This window comes from Labrus bergylta, chromosome 4, assembly GCF_963930695.1.
Source record: "Labrus bergylta chromosome 4, fLabBer1.1, whole genome shotgun sequence".
Lineage (NCBI taxonomy): Eukaryota > Metazoa > Chordata > Actinopteri > Labriformes > Labridae > Labrus > Labrus bergylta.
The window spans coordinates 29,134,885-29,152,298 of NC_089198.1; the positions used below are offsets into that span (position 1 = coordinate 29,134,885).

General features: G+C 41.9%; 1 protein-coding gene across 1 annotated transcript; it reads left to right on the top strand.

The window, feature by feature from the left end:
- The first annotated feature begins 14,610 nt into the window (after positions 1 to 14,610).
- klf2b (Kruppel like factor 2b) lies at positions 14,611 to 17,087 on the top strand. The gene is made up of 3 exons (XM_020661246.3): positions 14,611 to 14,935; positions 15,212 to 16,121; positions 16,255 to 17,087. Exons 1-3 carry the CDS (start codon positions 14,864 to 14,866, stop codon positions 16,428 to 16,430), a joined length of 1,158 nt encoding a protein of 385 aa, XP_020516902.1. The 5' UTR covers positions 14,611 to 14,863; the 3' UTR covers positions 16,431 to 17,087.
- The last annotated feature ends 327 nt before the right edge of the window (positions 17,088 to 17,414 follow it).

Below are 17,414 nucleotides of genomic sequence, written 5' to 3' on the forward strand. Positions count from 1 at the left end.
ATTTCAAAGACAACATTCGACGCTGGTCTCAGCTCATGCAAGAATGTTGAATCTCTGTCATGAGGCCGCTTGAAGTCCAAGCTGCTGAGCTGATTGTAGACAAAGCACATCAAGAGAGACGCAGAGATGAAGAGACAATGTGTACGCAGCTCTCTCACGCTGCTCTTCAGCCGAGCAGGAAGGTTACAGTGTGAGGCCACAATGGGGAATGATGCATCAGTTTCCTGAAAGACAAAAGGCTTAAACACATGCCATTCATACAAAAAAAAAATGACACTTGTTTATTTTATTTGACCACAATAAATCTACAAAAAAAATAAAAAAAATGTATCAACACTGGCTATCAGATTTATTCATGCAAAGAGCAAAACAAAAACCAGCAAAGATACAAATGTTTTTGGTGCCAGAAAACTTCTAGTGAAAAGAAAGTTAGCGTGTGTTAAAAAAGAAAAAAGAAAAACTGAGTAGAGAAGAACTGTGATTGTTCATTGCAAACCCTGCAAGGTGCCTGAGTTTGCGTTAACCCACAACACACACGAGTGCTCGTGCTTACACACACGAAACACACTTCAGGAAATGATGGCCAAACTGTGAGAAGATTCACTGTTCCAAAAACAGGAAGTGGTTACCAGCTGCATTAAAACCGAGTACACCTATGTAATACTAGAACAGTCAAAATACACTGACGAGCTGCCATATCTGAGTGCTTTTTAAAATTCTAATGCAGAACCAAGAAAACTGTTACACCGCTGCCACAAGACTCAAATTTGCTTTATTTGCATAGGAGGCACACGTACAAAAAAAAAAGCACCTAATTTATTTGCTGTTCCTCAAAGAAGTAGCAAGTCATTATTAGAAAGTTGAACCCACTCACATGCATGCGGGCCTTTGTCAAAGAATATCTCTCTCCCTTTGACAAAAGAATGTTTGAATTGCATAATATGCCAGGCAGGTAGATTAGCAGAGGCTTATTCTCCCGCAACCGTGTCTGTGCCTCAGGTTAAACACAGCAGCTGCTTTTAAGAATGTCACCCAGACCTGCAGGGCTCACCTTCCTAATGAGCACACATGCATTTATGGATCAAGTGTGTTTATCCCCTCGGCCTGCTGCAGGTTGAAGTACACGGCCTGAGAAGTGCCCGGGCATGCTGATGATTGTGGGGGGCTTACATGGGAAGAAAAAGAAGGAGGGGATTAATCGAGCCAGGAGTCATTATCTGAGAGGTTAGTGTCAGCGGCTCAGAGGAAGACACGGGCAGCAGGTCATGCAACAAACAGGTTCTGACAAACACGATGGGCCTGATAAGTGCTAGAGGGAGGGCTCAGGTGAGTCTTAAGTGGTCAGTCAAGTTGGAGAGGGCGGATCCTCAAGCTCTCCAAAGGTCATGGATTCAGAGGAGCAGCCACTCTGACCTTTGACCCTTTAAGAAGCCTGTGAGACCAAGAATCATCCTGTGGTGTTAAAAAATGAAGTGGAAAAGTGTACACTTGAGATTGACTACTAAAGCCAAAGAAATCCCATTTAGGTTCCAGGTTAAAATGCCAATTGTTACAGCAGAGATAAACATGTTTACTGCCCTGCTCAAAAAACTGTTTTGATCTGTGTAGCTAAATTTTTGTATTCGTTCACACAGTAAAGACTTCATAACTCATTTGATTTGATATTTTGAAGGCTATGAGTGATGCATATATTAACATGATTAGGCCATCTCTTAAATGTCTGACAGGTGGGCACATTTAAGCTGTTTGTCTGGTGGCTTAAGGTCCGCCACAGAAAGCATTTCCAATATGGCACCACCATTGTTTGGCTTCACCACGCCTCTTCAGCAATGGGTGACATCACCAAGATTACATTCATGTTTTATACAGTCTTCAGCTGTGTCCAAAATCAGTGTCTGGGTCCCTCGAACAGAACCAGCCTGGAGTTCCTGTTTGCATCACAAGCCGTTCCTTAATTAACATTTTTCGTTAAGCGCCTAGAAACCTCAAAAGTTGCACTGGAACTCTCTCACATAACTAATGTCACATATTATCTTAAAGATCATTTGAAGCTTCAAGGCATCTTTTATTTGTAACATAAGTATCATATACAGTTAGAAACCAGTTACATTTAAAAGTGTATTTTACTCGGCAGCTTGAGAGTCCACCATCTCGTTTAAATTGCCAGGCAATAAATCTTTGAATATGTTTGGCCGCAAAGGATTCAGCTGATGTTGTTCTTTTTGACCTGGGAAAAGTAGGACACATGGACAGCCTTTGACATGACGCTATGAAACATATAAGTCTTGAAATGCGCCTTGATGCAGGATGCAGCCCCTGAAGTGAGACAGTCACAGACTCAGATGTTGAGGAGGAACTGTTGCTCTGTTGCGGCCTTCCCCGCTCCGTCAGCTGTTGCTTAGCACTGGGTGGGTGTGTTTTGTGTGCGTGTGTGTGTAAGAGAGAGAGAGTATAGTGAGTTACAGTCACTATACAATGTGAAAGCACAAGATGATCGCATATTTTGGGAACAGTTGCTTGATGAATAAGAGACTCAGTCATTCAAAACTGCAGTGCGGTTACGTCAACAGTCCTTCCTTGTACTAATCACCTCGATTATTCACGAATAGACATGACCCTGTGGTGACTTATTAAAAAAACAATATGCACTGAGGCCTGAACTTTAACATGCATGATGATTATATAGGCATGTAATAATTGTCATTTTGACGTCAGATTGTGTCATCGTCTTACATTTCACCTGTGATAATAGTAAAATCTTCCCTTCTCAGTATTACAGCTATGATAATAACCAGCCCCTGTCTATCCCCCCCCCCCCCCCCCCCCCTACAGAAAGCCCATAAATTACAGCCTGATCAATGGTGGGCCCCATCCAGGAAGCAAGTGAGGAGGCAGAGATGATACGAGAGATACAGGTTATTAAAGAGCAGGGGAAGAAGCTTGGGGGGGGGAGTTTGAAGTTAACCAGTCGGTGAGGCCCCCTGAGCTATTACAGCAGGTTAATTATACCTCAGTTGAAGTGTTAAATAGACTAGTAACCTGCGCTTTTGTGCTGTTTATTGAAGCCAGGTGTAGTAAATAAATCAATTAGGTATGCGGGTTCAGGAGTAACTTGACTCACTCAAGCTTTTTTGGGGAGTTTTGAAGCTTTCTTTGACTCTATGTAATGTGCTGTGTGTGCATTTTAAGTTCTGCGCCTGTAATAAAACAGTGGTATTTAAAAATATGTCAAAGTTCTCCAGCTGTTAACTATTTCATTTTTTGAAAACACTTTATATCACACACAGCCACAAAAGAAACTGCTGAAAGTTGGAGAGGAAACCGACATGCGGCTCTGAAAAACCACTCTCTCTCCGTTGAGGTAGCACACTTCACACATGATGAGATGAATATTTTGCATCGTGGACCCACCTGGTTAGCTGACAAAACCACACTACAAACACCAATTCCTGTCAGCAGGCTAAGAGTGAAAGAGGGACACATCAGAACCCGAATGCACCACGTGCCAAATGGTCGGTACATACCGGATCTCGTTTGCTCGTCAACCACAGAGTGTTATCTTCTCTGTGTTTTTGCAGCCAAACCCAAAAATCAAAATTACTCAGTTGTAGGAACACCCTCAGCACCTGAACCCTCCCTTCAACTGCTCTAACTGTCCAAAGTAGAAATTCATTGATTTAGCACTGGTTACACCCAGAAATCACTTCAGCAGCTGGGTTTTTGTCTCAATATGAAACTGACAGTGTGGCCATTTAATAAGAATATTTCTCACACAACTAAACTGTTTCTGACTTTAACTGTCTGATCCCAGCAGGAAACTACATCAGACACTATCTGTCAGCATTTTTCTCAACCCTCACCCCCTTGAAAAGCAGGGTGTTTTATGACAGTTTGACTCTGGGTTAATGTCCCTGTGTGCCTTTGAGATAACATCTGAAATGTGCAGAGGAACCTGTCTGACCCCCGCGAGCCACGACCTGATGAGTTATAGACTAAGAGAGAGTGTCAGATAGCTTTAAGCAAGACTTGTGACTCGTCCTGGCCTTGGGGCATGGAGGGGAACAGACTACACCTGTGTGGATTTGGACTTACCAAGACTGCGATGCTTGATATTATAAAAATAAATACTTCTACGGCGATGATTTGTTGTTCTGACTCGAGTGGTACTATTTTTCGGATCTCTGTTGCCAAATATTCATATCTTTTAATTAATTAATTTAATTAAGAATAATTAGTTTAGAAAAAGTATCCTGACCTTTACTCCTGATAAGTATCAAAATACTTGATACTACATTTCCTACAATGCAGCCTGATATTTGCCTTTCGATAGCAGACTAATTTTAAAACCTACACTTCCAGTCTTTTCCTGTCGGCTATAATAATCTTGTTAGATTGTCTTAATCTTAACGTAGATTTGAGGAGAGACTCTGAAGATGAATTATACAGGGGTCCTGAAAAGTTGTTTTTTTTTCAACAAACTTGATTGCAGTGTCCATAAAAACCTTCAATCTAGCCTCTCTGTGATGTTCAAAAATTGTTACAGCATCTACTGTGAGGCTATAGCTGCTAAACGATCTCATAACTGGGCTTCCCTCGTTTTAAAAGCCATAATACTGCAGCTGTAAAGCAGCTATAGCACGAGTGTAATCACCTGAATCTGCAGCTCCCCTCGGCTTTATAGCAAGTTTCAGCTCAGCTCTTCTTCAGATGTCTGCCTCATAGTTTCTCTGTTTCTGTTCACACTTTCATTCACAGCAGGCCGCTGTTTTTTTTTCTGCAAAGAAGCTGTTAAAACGATAAGCTACATGCTCAGCACCACGCAGCAACCACACACAACCTCCTTTACACTTTGCCGTTCTGCAACAGCACTGCAATGAAACGCCACCATCACTATGTTTTTTGTTCTTTTGGGTTGAATTTGCCACAGCTTAATATTCATGTCTCAGTAAAAAGATTTTAGATTGTGTTATGGCGTTAGAAAAGCACTGTTCCAACACTGCCGGCTCGGACGTTACACCTTGCCACTTTCTCAGCATGCTCAGCATGTTTCTCCTCTGTTACTACCTCCAATGCAACATCAGGGCATGAGCGACTCTTGCAAACTGTGTGTGTGTGTGTGTGTGTAAAATCATTGTGATATTAGAGCTCAACAATGACTTGCTGAAATGATGTATGACACTGAGATGCAGAAGCTCCTCACGTACACATTTAGTCATGTGTTATAGTCTTCCGGCACTTCTCCAGAACAGTGACAAATCCTGACCTCTTGACCCCTGTGCTGGACATCAGAGCTGATAACCACCTCCCACACAAGATGACTTTTACTCACCGTGTACTTCCATTCATTTCAACACCACACTGAACTCGCTTACTACCGTAATTTCCCAAGAACCTTACCAACAAGCTCGTACGAGTTTGAGGTGAAATGGCGTCAAGCTTTGGCCCCCCCGTGTTTTCAATGTCATCCATTTAGAAAAACACAACGGCATTCATGAGTACAGGATCAATATCCAGTGCCTGAAAGAGTGTGGTTCTGTGAAAACAGACGAGTGCACTCAAGGAATCGTAACCAGGTGTAGGAGAGGAAATACCTGGTGCATTCCTTGCTGGAGGAATGTTTTTATTAGCCTTTTTACAAATGTCGCCATTTCGAGGTGTGTACACTATAAAGTGCACTGCAGGCTGGATCACTCCATCAAGCGGAGCGTGGCTTCAATGGGGAACCTGTGTCGAGGCCGGGGTTACGCTATTTGAACAGCTGGCACAGTTTAGTTCGGCATGTTCAAATGCGCACAGGACTGAGGCCGTCGTACCACACAGAGGAGAAAAACACAGGCCTCCCCGAGCTTTCAGCAGGATAGACTCTGCTTTGTACAGTGTCATCATTCTGAAGGTGAAACAGAGTTAACCTGCCGACATTGAGTGGATATCAAATCAATGCAAAAGAAAAGCCTTCACATACAAACAGATCACATTTATGAAAGCACACTCACTTACTTTTTTGATAAGTAAGTGTGTAACTAGAGACAGCTAGCCTAGCTTTGCTCAACAAAACCTTAGAAAATGTATGAATTATTTTATCATATAGCAAAGTGTAACAATTGAGATGTAGGCTAACTTTGATAAATGAGCTTAATTGGTTCTCTAAGCCTGATTCTGAAAGCCGGGCTAGCTGTTTCACCTCTGTTTCCAGTTGTTTTGCTAAGCCAAGCTAATGGTTTCCAGGCTAAAACTTAAAAAATAAGAGCATTTGCAGGGTATGCATATTTTCATATTACTCTTGTTTTAGTGGTTCTCAACTGGAGAGTCGGGACCAAAAAATGGGTCACAGAGCTGTTTTCATTGGCTGAAAAAAAAAAACTGGTCAGAATGTCAATGAAGCAAATTATTTTGTCATATGTTTTGTAACATCTGAGGTCCAAACTATACAATTGTTCATGAAATAATTCAGATTGGTTGAAAAATATCCAAAATATGGGTTGAGATCTTTCCTGAAGGTGTTGGGGCTGGGTCCTGTTGTTGGACCATTTGAGAACCACTGCTGATAGAAGAAACAAAATTGTACTACATTCTTGTTTATTTTCTTCCTTTTGATTAGACAGAAAGATTTAACACATTTTAAACTGCGTAGAAGTGCTGTTAGCTGGCTTCTGATTACCAACTAGCCGTGCCTCCCTGTTTCCACTCTATGTGCTAAGCCCAGCTAAAAGTTTCCAGGTTAAAACTTCACATTTAATTGAGTCGGGTATTCTCATGTTACTCTGGCTAAGAAACAAAATCCCAACAGTTCAGGAAGTAGGCCTATATGTTATATTTCTTCCAGAGAGTCATATGAGAATGTTGTTAGCCTACCACTAAGCCTTAGCTTAGCACATAGACTGGGGGAAACAGCTGTGCTTCAACAAAACAGAAACAGATAACTTATTGAGTAGGAATCAGTTTTTCTTTATTTTGACAGGCAAAGTTTCTCCTGGTTTTTCTGTCTTTTTGCAAAGCAATAAGCTAATAGTTTCATGGCTCCAACTTCAATTTAACATTAAAACATCACAGTGGTTGTGATCTTAATAAGAGAGCTAATGAAAGTCTTTAAATAAAAACATAAAATAAACTTTAAATTGTGAAATTATCTTTCTTTCAGACGTAGCTCTGAGTCTAGCCAGCACTCAAGTGTCGTGTGACCAAATACAAGTCTGAAAATGTTCCAGTCGTTTTCAGAGCAGCCCACTTCACGATCTCAAGAGCCTGCCCATTCTCATTTATCTAATAAAAAGCACCTTTCTTAGCACTTTGGGGGGAAAAAAACAACATTTTCACAGCCAGTGAAGCCATGTGTGTGTGGTATGACGAGTGGGACCGGTATGATTCCTGGTGTTAACAGCTAATAAATTGGGGCCCATCCCCCTGTGCTCTACTGGCTCAATTATATCCACATGTAGCCATTATCCCTGCCATGTTAGCCGAAGTGAGCTGCATATTTTTAAAAGGTGGGTTTCCATAACACTTGCTGAAAGCTACATTGGTTGTCGAGACACATGTTTGGGTTCTGTGGAAGCCAGACGCTGGCTGTTTTAAAGGCAGAGGTGCTGTGGAGCGCAGTATGAACCCTTTGTTTTCCAAATGATTTCTAAGAGCAACAAGCAGTCACTACCTGGATAGAGCAATTCTGTTTAGGTGCAGTGCTTCACATATTCAGTCAATCCTTACTGTTGTAAAAGTAGCAGTGGTCACTAACCATTAGCACACATAAAAGTTACAAATGTACAGTACAGTACAGCAAGAAACGCTATCTACATTTGGATTACAAAAACTGAACCTTGAGGTCATTTTGTAGTTTTTGGTTCTCTTGGACTGTAAAAAAAATTAACTGGACAGAGCTTCCTTTATATGATGAGATGGAGTTATGTCTTAATGTAGATTCAGTCTCACTCAAGACCAATACATCCACATAATTGTATTTATGTAGCTATTCTATGAAAATATTCAATTGTTTGGTTGAATATTACTTTACTTATTTATTTAAAGAGGAAACAATGAATAATGCTTCAGACGTAAATAACAAAGTAGATGCAACGCAAACAGGTTTCATGGCTAATTTGCAACCTTTAAGGATGAACACAGAATCATTAGAATTAAAAACATACGAGAAACATTGTAATACGATACAAATGCAGATATTATAATATGATATAATAAGAGACTAAAATAAGGATAACAAGAGGAAGCACAGTCGATGCTCTCAGTCCCTGTTTTAGATGTGTCTTAAAAATGTTGAACTGTCAGTTTTTCAATTTCTGATGTTAATGATTTCTAAAGTTATGTTCTTCTTCTGAGAAGGATGACTGACCAAATGTAGTTCTGCATTTTTTGTGCTGTGCAGTTTTGTTCTGATTTTGTTTGGTTTGTTTACCAGTTGACAGATTGTTCCTGGAGTGAGGCTTCTTTACACATACATTATTTTCCATAAAAAGCCTTCCTAGACGAAGACAAACACTATGAAATACTGTGTTTGTCGCAGTGCTTGACTTGTAAAAGCTTCAATTGTAATTCTGCATTTTTAGGTACCATAGCGTTCCTTTGCAGATAACAATGTAAACAACCAGGCAATTTCATACCACACATTATGCAAATCAGCGCAGTGTAATAAACAAAGAGAGACTGCAGGTTACTGGCAGCTCTGTTTGGTGACAGTTATCTTTAAACAGTGAAACTCAACCGATCTTTAGTTATGCTAATTGACTACAGAAACCTGGTTGAATGCTCTGCTTCAGGTGAAAACTTCTGGACTGTCTGCGCTGTCCATGTGCTGTTATTTTAACAAATGTTTGAGGTTTTCTGAAATTGGAGCGGGACTAGAGCCAGCTTCTTGGATGTCAAGCTGATGGCGCGTGCCAAACTTCTCTGCTAAACATCTCTCTCCCCCTTGTCTAACCCCCCCCCCCCCCCCCCTCCCTTCTTTTTCCAACAGGGGGTTTGGAGAGCCTCAATGCTATCATTCTTTGATTCTGTTTGAATCTGGCCGCATGTGAGCAGGAAAAGGAGCCAAACGTGCTTCCTGAGTGGGGGGGGGGGGGGGGGGGGGGGGGACGACTCTGTAATAAGCAAAGGGGGTGGGTGTTTAAAAATAACTGGGGTATATAAGCATGGCGCAGGATCCCGCTCACTCTCAAACTCTCCTTGACTCGGGCTCAGTCAGGACGTCCTGTGCAGGCCCCGCTGCTACCTCTGACACTCACACACAGTTTTTCCATGGAAGTTAGCAAAGTGTGCCACATGAGGCAGAGCTGATGTGTGTCCAAAAGTCCTCGCCACCCTGACGAAACACTCGCAGACCTGACACAGACATAACGCATGCTTGTTTTCATGTAGGTGACTTGAATACTTATTAGTGACAACACACGAGTTTCATCATGGAGAATATGAGACATGGACGTTGATGACGAGCCATGTGATCCACCCTCTGTGCTGCGTTTTGGCACAAAATATAAGAAATTATGAAAATATCTGAAGATTCAGTGATATATTGTCACTTTGTGGATTTTAATCTGTTAAAAACGTGCTGGGTGTTCTTTATATTGTTTCCATAAAACAGACATATTTCATCATCAGACAATTTGTCATCTAATTTGACCTTTTCCTGCATTGTGTTGTGGTTGAGCTGTCTTGTTTCTGTCTTTGGGTGTGATTGGGAACGACAATTTTAAAATAAACATAGCAAGAGTTTATAGAATACTGGAAGGGAGAGTGATCTTTGGGGAAAACAGAGATTCTCAACATTTCTAAGTACGTCTTTGTGTGGAAAAAATGTTGTGTATTAAGAAAACAGAATATTTTCAAGAGTTGGTGTCGCACTAAGTGCTGCAACAACATGTCATCGGCTGGATAGAAACTTGACAACCTGTTGATAACTCGGCACTGATAAGTCAGTAGCACAAATTGTTCAGGCTTTAAAATTGTGAAATGACATGCCGGTTGCTCAATTTACGTTATTGTGTAAATCTCAATTCAGGGAAAGAGATTTTCTGAGGCTTCTTTGGAAATTTGTCTCATCTGTATTCGACTTTTTTTTAAAACAACGTTTTCAGTTGTTCCTCTTCTGCAGGGATAGTCAAATGTGCATACGGGGAGCTGTCATATTTTTGACCTCTGACCTCTCAAAAGGGGAAGTCTTACAGGGATCGATCCAGATTAAGCTTTCTAAGAACATGTTATAAATGTTTTAACTTAAACTACCACTGAAGAATATGTCTATGTTGGCTGCTGCAGTCAGAAGTGTGTCCCACCCATTGTAAGAGAGGTCCTGTACTTAATTTGCCAAAATGAAATTCTCTCGCCGGGTACGTACACTTCTCCACAGGAAGTGACGGATCAGAATGAAATACAAACCTGTCTCTGAAACGTCATACAAATTAGCGAAAGCTCCCTTCAGGGAAACACCAGACTTGCCAGCTCCGGCTCTCTTGTTTGCCTTTCTCATCCCTTTGCTGCACGTCATGGAGCAGAGCCCCGCTGTGTGCAGTTTCACATTATTTCAGTCTACTCAAGTGCAAAGTTTTCAGTTCTGTCTGGCTGACATTTGAATCCACCAGGTGCACGCTGCAAGGTCTTGATACAGTTAAGTCGCAAATCTTCTGTTAACAAGGTCTGGTTGAATCATCACAATGAACCGAGTGTACTGCAAATTATAGGTGAACTTTCCAAGATGAAAATATAAGATACCACTTGTTATTTCCAAATTTAGGTTAAAGGAACAATGTGAACTTTCCTCTTGGTTTAGCTCAGCCCAGGTGTTGCAGAGCTTAAGTTTCATCCTGATAAAATCCTCAAACAAAAGAAAACCTGAACATAAATTTAGCAGCTGCATCTCAGTTGGTAGACAGAGTTGATGCTTCATCATGACTAGTCCTCGACCAACATGGAACACAATCTGATTTGTTTTGCACTCTGATTTTATAACATTCAGGGGATAGGGATGAAAAACAAACTGGCTCCAAACACATAAGCAGTTTAGACATTTTCGAGGAAATGTCAGGCAGGCTGCCCCTGAAATCTTCTGGAGTTTGTTGTTCACACACGTCCCTCACAGTGGGAGACTATCCATGTGGTACAAGGATTTCTTTGAAAGAAAGCGATCATCATCACCAATTTGCTCGTGGTGTATTTCCTGAACATTTCCTGCATCGCTCTCAAATCACCTCACCGTGACTTCATGCTGAAAATTCACTAGAGGCCTGGCAAGACTGTTGTGGGTGTGGAAGGCCTATAGCAGTTACGTTGCGCCCCATTTACAAGGCTATAGTCCTCCACGCCGGGGGCCTGCGTTCAAGTCCGGCCTTTTGCTCCTTTCTGGCATTTCATTTCCCACTCTCTCTCCCACCTGTGTCGTACTCTATCCACTGCAAAACAAATAAAGGCAAAAAATAGATATAATAAAAAAATGTGTTGGCTTTTGCGTTCACACATTCATACCACCCTGAAAATGACAGGAAGTTTTCAGGGGTTTAATGTAAGTGTGAAAGCAGTATACAAGTTGGTTTGAATCTGGAATAAAAGAATGTAGCACATGTAGCACATTCCCAGTGAAGTCACTGCGGAGATTACTAAATACTGAATATTGTATAATGTTTAGAGTGTCCTTCTCATGTGTTGAATTTAGGGCTGAGATAAGAACATAATATATACAGTTAATTCTCGCACTAGTAGTCGTGTCATGCTTCTCTTTTTGAATAAAAAACTAATATCTGTATCAAGGGAACAAAACGTTGCAACCATGACGCAAAACTAAAAGCAACTACAAACTATCAATTCTTACAAATGTAAAAACCAACAAGTGCTGTGAGTCACATGTTTTCATCTTTTGACGGATCCAGGCTAGTTGCTTTATCTTGTTTCTAGGCTTGATGCTTGGCTAATTTAAGAACCCCAAACTTTAGCTACGTAGTGAACACACAGATGTCAGAGTTATATTTACTTTCTTATCTTACTCTCTGAAAAAAAAAAATGTTATGTCTAAAAAAAAGATGGTGCAACTTGCTTTGGACAATAGCTGTTTTGATCTGTGGTCATAAACATGTCCTAGTTAAACTCCACAAATTTGTGATTTTATGAGATTTCAACATCTTCCATGTAAGCACAATCAGATGTCCACAGCAGCTTGTATTCAACAGGGGAGAGCTTCGTACATCAGGGAGGGAAATCTATGCCACAAGCAGTTTGATGCAAAACAAAATTGCATTTGAAAGTCATTTATGAGATATGACAGTGTAACTCTACAGAGGTCAGCAGTAGAAAAGGTTTCTTAAACTGAAAGTGGATCATTACAAAGCGTTAAAGGTAGCTGAGTAACAGGGGAAGTGAGAGTGAGAGCACTCTCACTGGTAGCAGAGCAGAGGCGACACGGTGCCGGGGTCAGAGTCAGCGGTCAGGGGTTCAGACATCAGACCGGCCACTCTGTCCGCTGCCACTGAAAACACACTTCCTCTCTCCGGCCTTACTGGACTGCTGCCGTGTGACGCACTTTCCACTGAACACACAGCACAGATCAGGGATCAGGATGTGGAAACCTCACAGCTCCTCTCCTGGAGTTTAATGGTGGATGTGACCGCCTGATGAGAGGTGATGCGTCTGTCATGTGTCTCTGAGCTGAGAGGTTCTGTGTGTACTCAGATTCCTGAGTACTTGTGTTTTTACTGCACCTGCTGCAGAAGAGGGAGTGCTGTTCTTCTCTTTAGCTTTACGCAGCACAGTGTTGCTCAGAGTTGAAAAGTTTGTTTTCTCAAATATTCTGGAAATATGATGAGCTAACACGACACATTAACTCATTCACTAGACAACTTGATAAAGATTTATATTTGAGTAAGATAAGAGGTGGATAACTGAGGACGAATACTCCTCGAAGACTAATAAAACCTAACTTTTTAAGGTCAATTATCCTGAAAGTAAAAAAGCAAAAATCACTTCTACAACTGGATAAATGATGATTGTTATACAACCATTATTAGTATTAGTATTACTATAATGAAGTATAGGTATAAGCTACATTGTAACTAAATTTTATTTAAACATTCTTGTTTACTAAACTTAGGGAAAATTCTTAAATCTATATTTTAAATATTTGTCAGAGTTTTTATCACACTGGTTTGAACACTTTTTAACTAAAAAAAAGAAATCCTTTATTGTCCCGGGCCTGGCTTCAGATGTCATTAAAGCATTTGATTATGATGGGTGTTTCTTTTACACCTTATTGAGTATGTTTTCTTGTTTTCTTGTTAGCTTTATTGTTTTTGTTTGGACAGCTCTGTGTTACATGTTTCTCTTTTAGGAGGGCCACTAGACAAGCACCTCTGGGTTCATTTGGCACCTCGAGCACATTTCTTTCACAAATGTAAGATATTCTATAGGCCTATATGTGTCATTTTATGTATGGATGATTTTTATTTTATGTTAATGCTGATATGCTTAGAGGTTGACAATTGTCTTAAATCAAGATTAAAACTCGCATTCAGAGACTCTACATCAAGAGACAATGTGTTTTCACATGTATTGAAGGCTTTAGCAGGTCCAGAGTGCAGAGTTACAGTTGGCCTAATGACCTCTGGAGTCTGAGGATCCCTGCTGAGAAAACACACCGACTGTCTTCACGTCAGAAACCAGATCCTCTCAGCACAAACAGCAACAAGCAGGCCGGAGTTGTGATGTAAATTTGAGCTCCAATCGACACTGCAGTCCCCCCCCCCTCCTCTCCGTCCACCATTAACACCTGAATGGGACGTTACTTTAAATCATGTTTACATCACCAGCGGTTAGAGAGTTTAAAAGCCGTGAAACGCGTTTCAGACGAGTTTGGCGCCTGTTTGGACAAGCGTGCTGCGAGGGAACAAAAAGCCCAATCCTCCATTCATGAGAATGAGCTGAGAGCGAGACGCGCCGAACAGGTGGAGGCAGCGGCACGGACCATCTTCACCTGCATGTACAGTTATAGCTCAAACAAAATCACCTTACTCAATGCAGGTTTAACACTGGAAAGAGTAAGGTATCAGGGAAAGCTGGCAAAGAAAGGAGAGGGGGTTTCTAATTTTAATGAAAAGAAAACAAAGCAAACATGGATAGAAATCGTTCTTGTGGTTTTAAATCAAATGATGCAATCGATGAGAAGACACAACTAATAATTCTCGAGATATAAAACTTATAAATGATGTTTGAAGACATGTTAAAACATCATGCGCGGTGAGATTTACGTGCCATAATCTCAACGCCTTTTATTAGAACAATGTTTTTCTTATTCCTTTGTCTCTCCTTTCAGGCTTTTTCTCCACAACTCTCGTTATATTTTGTATTACTGTTCATTAAACAGTCATATCTCATCTGATCAACTGAAGCACTGACAGCCTCTCATATTAAGTAGTTTCTTGTGGCTTTGCCTGCAGCAGTTTCTGTCATTACGCTTGTTCTTTTGAGCATGTTACGTAAGTATCTATGGTTGCTATATTGTCCGTGTGTTTGTAATTTGCCAGCAACTTTTTTCCAACTCAAATGTTGGTAGGCGTGTCTGTTGGTGTCTGCGTCATCACATGGGGGAGGTCCTGCACTTTATAGGCTCCGCTGCGCTGCACTGCCTGTCATACAGAGAACTGAGCAGCACTGCCTGCACCAGGCGCTTTATAAAGAGCTAAAATTACCAAACTTTACGTTGTTTCCTGAGCTCTCACAATTGGACGGTCGCAGCGAGCTTAGACAGTTATAAGGGTTGAAGGACCTCCTACCACTTAGAGACTTGTTCATGTCTTCTGAGCGCAGCTGTGGAGAGTGAGATAGGCGCACAGACCCTTTGACGAGAGACAACTTATTATTATTATTTCACCCAACGATGGCCTTATCCGGAGTGATGCTGCCGTCCTTTTCCACATTCACAAACCAAAGAGAGAGAACCTGGGAAAACGTAAGCCTATCACCTTGTTTTATGTTTAAATGCGATTGTTTTGTCATTTTATTTCAGCGCTTTTGATTGGGAGGGGATTTCAATAGCTTGTCAAGATATTTCAACTGCTCATTTGCTTTAGTGTAAGAAGAAGAAAAAACACATTTGTAAGCTACAAAACTAATTCTGAGGCGAAATAATCAGTCCACGTAAAGTCACCTGCATCTGTCCTAAAACTTTTTCTTCAAAGCAACATTTGACTCATCATGTCTAACAACAATCTTTTCGTTCTTTCAGAGGTGGAAGGGAGAGATGGACAAACTTGTCTCCAGCAGCTGCTCCATGCTTGAAATGGTACACAACTTGGACAATCACAGCAAAAAGGACGACGAGGATCTGAGTAATTACTTGGATCTGGATTTTATTCTCGCCAACACAACTGGCTCAGACAGCGCGGCGGACTTTGCTGGCACAGTTGACCCTAGCATGTACACGACGGGACACTCGATGCCATCCTACCAAGCAGAGGACCACCGCTCCCCGCCGCCCCCGTACGGCGCCAGCCTCATGACAGAGCTGCTCCGCTCAGAGGGACCCAACAACTATGGCATTACGCGCAACCCTTGCGTCCAGGGGAGATTTTACGTCAACACGGTGCCTTTCCCCCGGCAGAACATCAAAGTCGAGCCCCCCATGGACGGTTACGGCCCCGTTATGGGCATGGTGCCCCAAAGCTGCAGCAAAATCAAGCAAGAAGGGAACGTTTCGTGCATGATGTCCTTCGAGCAGCCCCGGGTTGCCATCTCCCCGCGGGCAGCAAGCAACATGACCCCGCCTCTCAGCCCCAATGACCAGGGAGCTTCAGACTGCCAGGCACAGCTGTGCCAACCCATGAACTTCTCCCAGAAGTATCACACACCGGCGGCTTTCCCACACCACCCTCAGGCCCCGCAGATGCAGATGCCTTATCATGCTCAACACGCTGCCTTTGGCATGTACGATGAAGGTCTCAGCATGCAGCCAGGCGCGCAGAGGGTGATGCTCACACCGCCTTCTTCTCCCCTCGACCTGATGGAATCCAAACCCAAGAGAGGGCGACGCACCTGGCCGCGGAAGCGCACTGCCACGCACACCTGCACATTCGCTGGCTGCGGGAAAACTTACACAAAGAGCTCCCACCTGAAGGCTCATCTCAGAACTCATACCGGTAAGTTCGAGCACATATCTTTTGTGATTAACAAGATGATTGTAGTGCGTAATTACGCACAGATCGGTTTAGCTCTAATCAATGTATTCCTTTAAACAAAGACTAATAATCTCTTAATTATTTGTCCGCGCAGGTGAGAAGCCATACCACTGCAGCTGGGAAGGCTGTGGATGGAAATTTGCCCGCTCAGATGAGCTGACTCGTCATTTCCGCAAACACACAGGTCACAGGCCCTTCCAGTGCCACCTGTGTGAACGCGCCTTCTCCAGGTCTGACCACCTCGCTCTCCACATGAAGAGACACATGTGAAGAAGCCCACATAAGAACTTGGGGTCAATGGGGGGGGGGGATTGTGTTATTTTTATTGTAATTAACTGATGTATTTTTTATTTAAATTGTTGTACACCTGACCAAAGTCTTTTTTTATATAATATTGAATTGAAAGTTTTAGTGTTATTATGTTCTAATAACGTAGCTGGTACTACTTTGGTTGTATGAAAGCTTTAGAAAAGCTTTGTTTGCTTTAGAGCAGGCAGACCAGGAAGGGGCTGGCCCTGTACATACTACTCTTCTTTGACAGAACTGGAATGCTGTGTTTGACACAAAAGTGCCTTTCTATGACTGCTACTGTAAAACTCTTCACGACCAAACGACGTGGCCACAAAAACAGAACATGTTCTTGTTGACAGGAGTGAGGTGCACATACAGTTGTCTAACATGTGCAAAGACAATGTTTTATTTAAACTGCCTCAATGTCTGAATGGCCTGAACTTTTCCTGTTTCCCACTCTTTGGAGTTGATTTTGTCTCCTCGTTTGTGAAACTCTCAGATCCAGCCCCCTCTGTTCACTATCAGGGCTTGATGTCCTGTGCATTATTTTTCACTTAAATTTATATTAAAAAAAATGTACATGGATTTTATACTGTCAAATGTATTTATTGTAAATATTAAAAACAATGAAATTGAGCTTTTTGACTGGGGGACTCTTTTCCTTTCATGCATTCTTAGTCACTGCCGACACATCTTGTTCACACCTTTCGTTCAATGAACCACATCCACCCACTCACCGACAACAGGTTCCACACTGTGTTTATAACCAGTGTAAGTAGGAGCAGCAGACCTGTACACCATCAGATCAGTCACACTAAATAGGCCATACATGTTGCCATCATATACCCACTCTAATTCAAAACATGGACACTTGATTTCCACTGTGATGTCTTGCAGCTGCACGACAGAGAAGGGCAGCCGCTTGTGGGCTTAGCCTATAAATACAAACACTCCATTTCCATA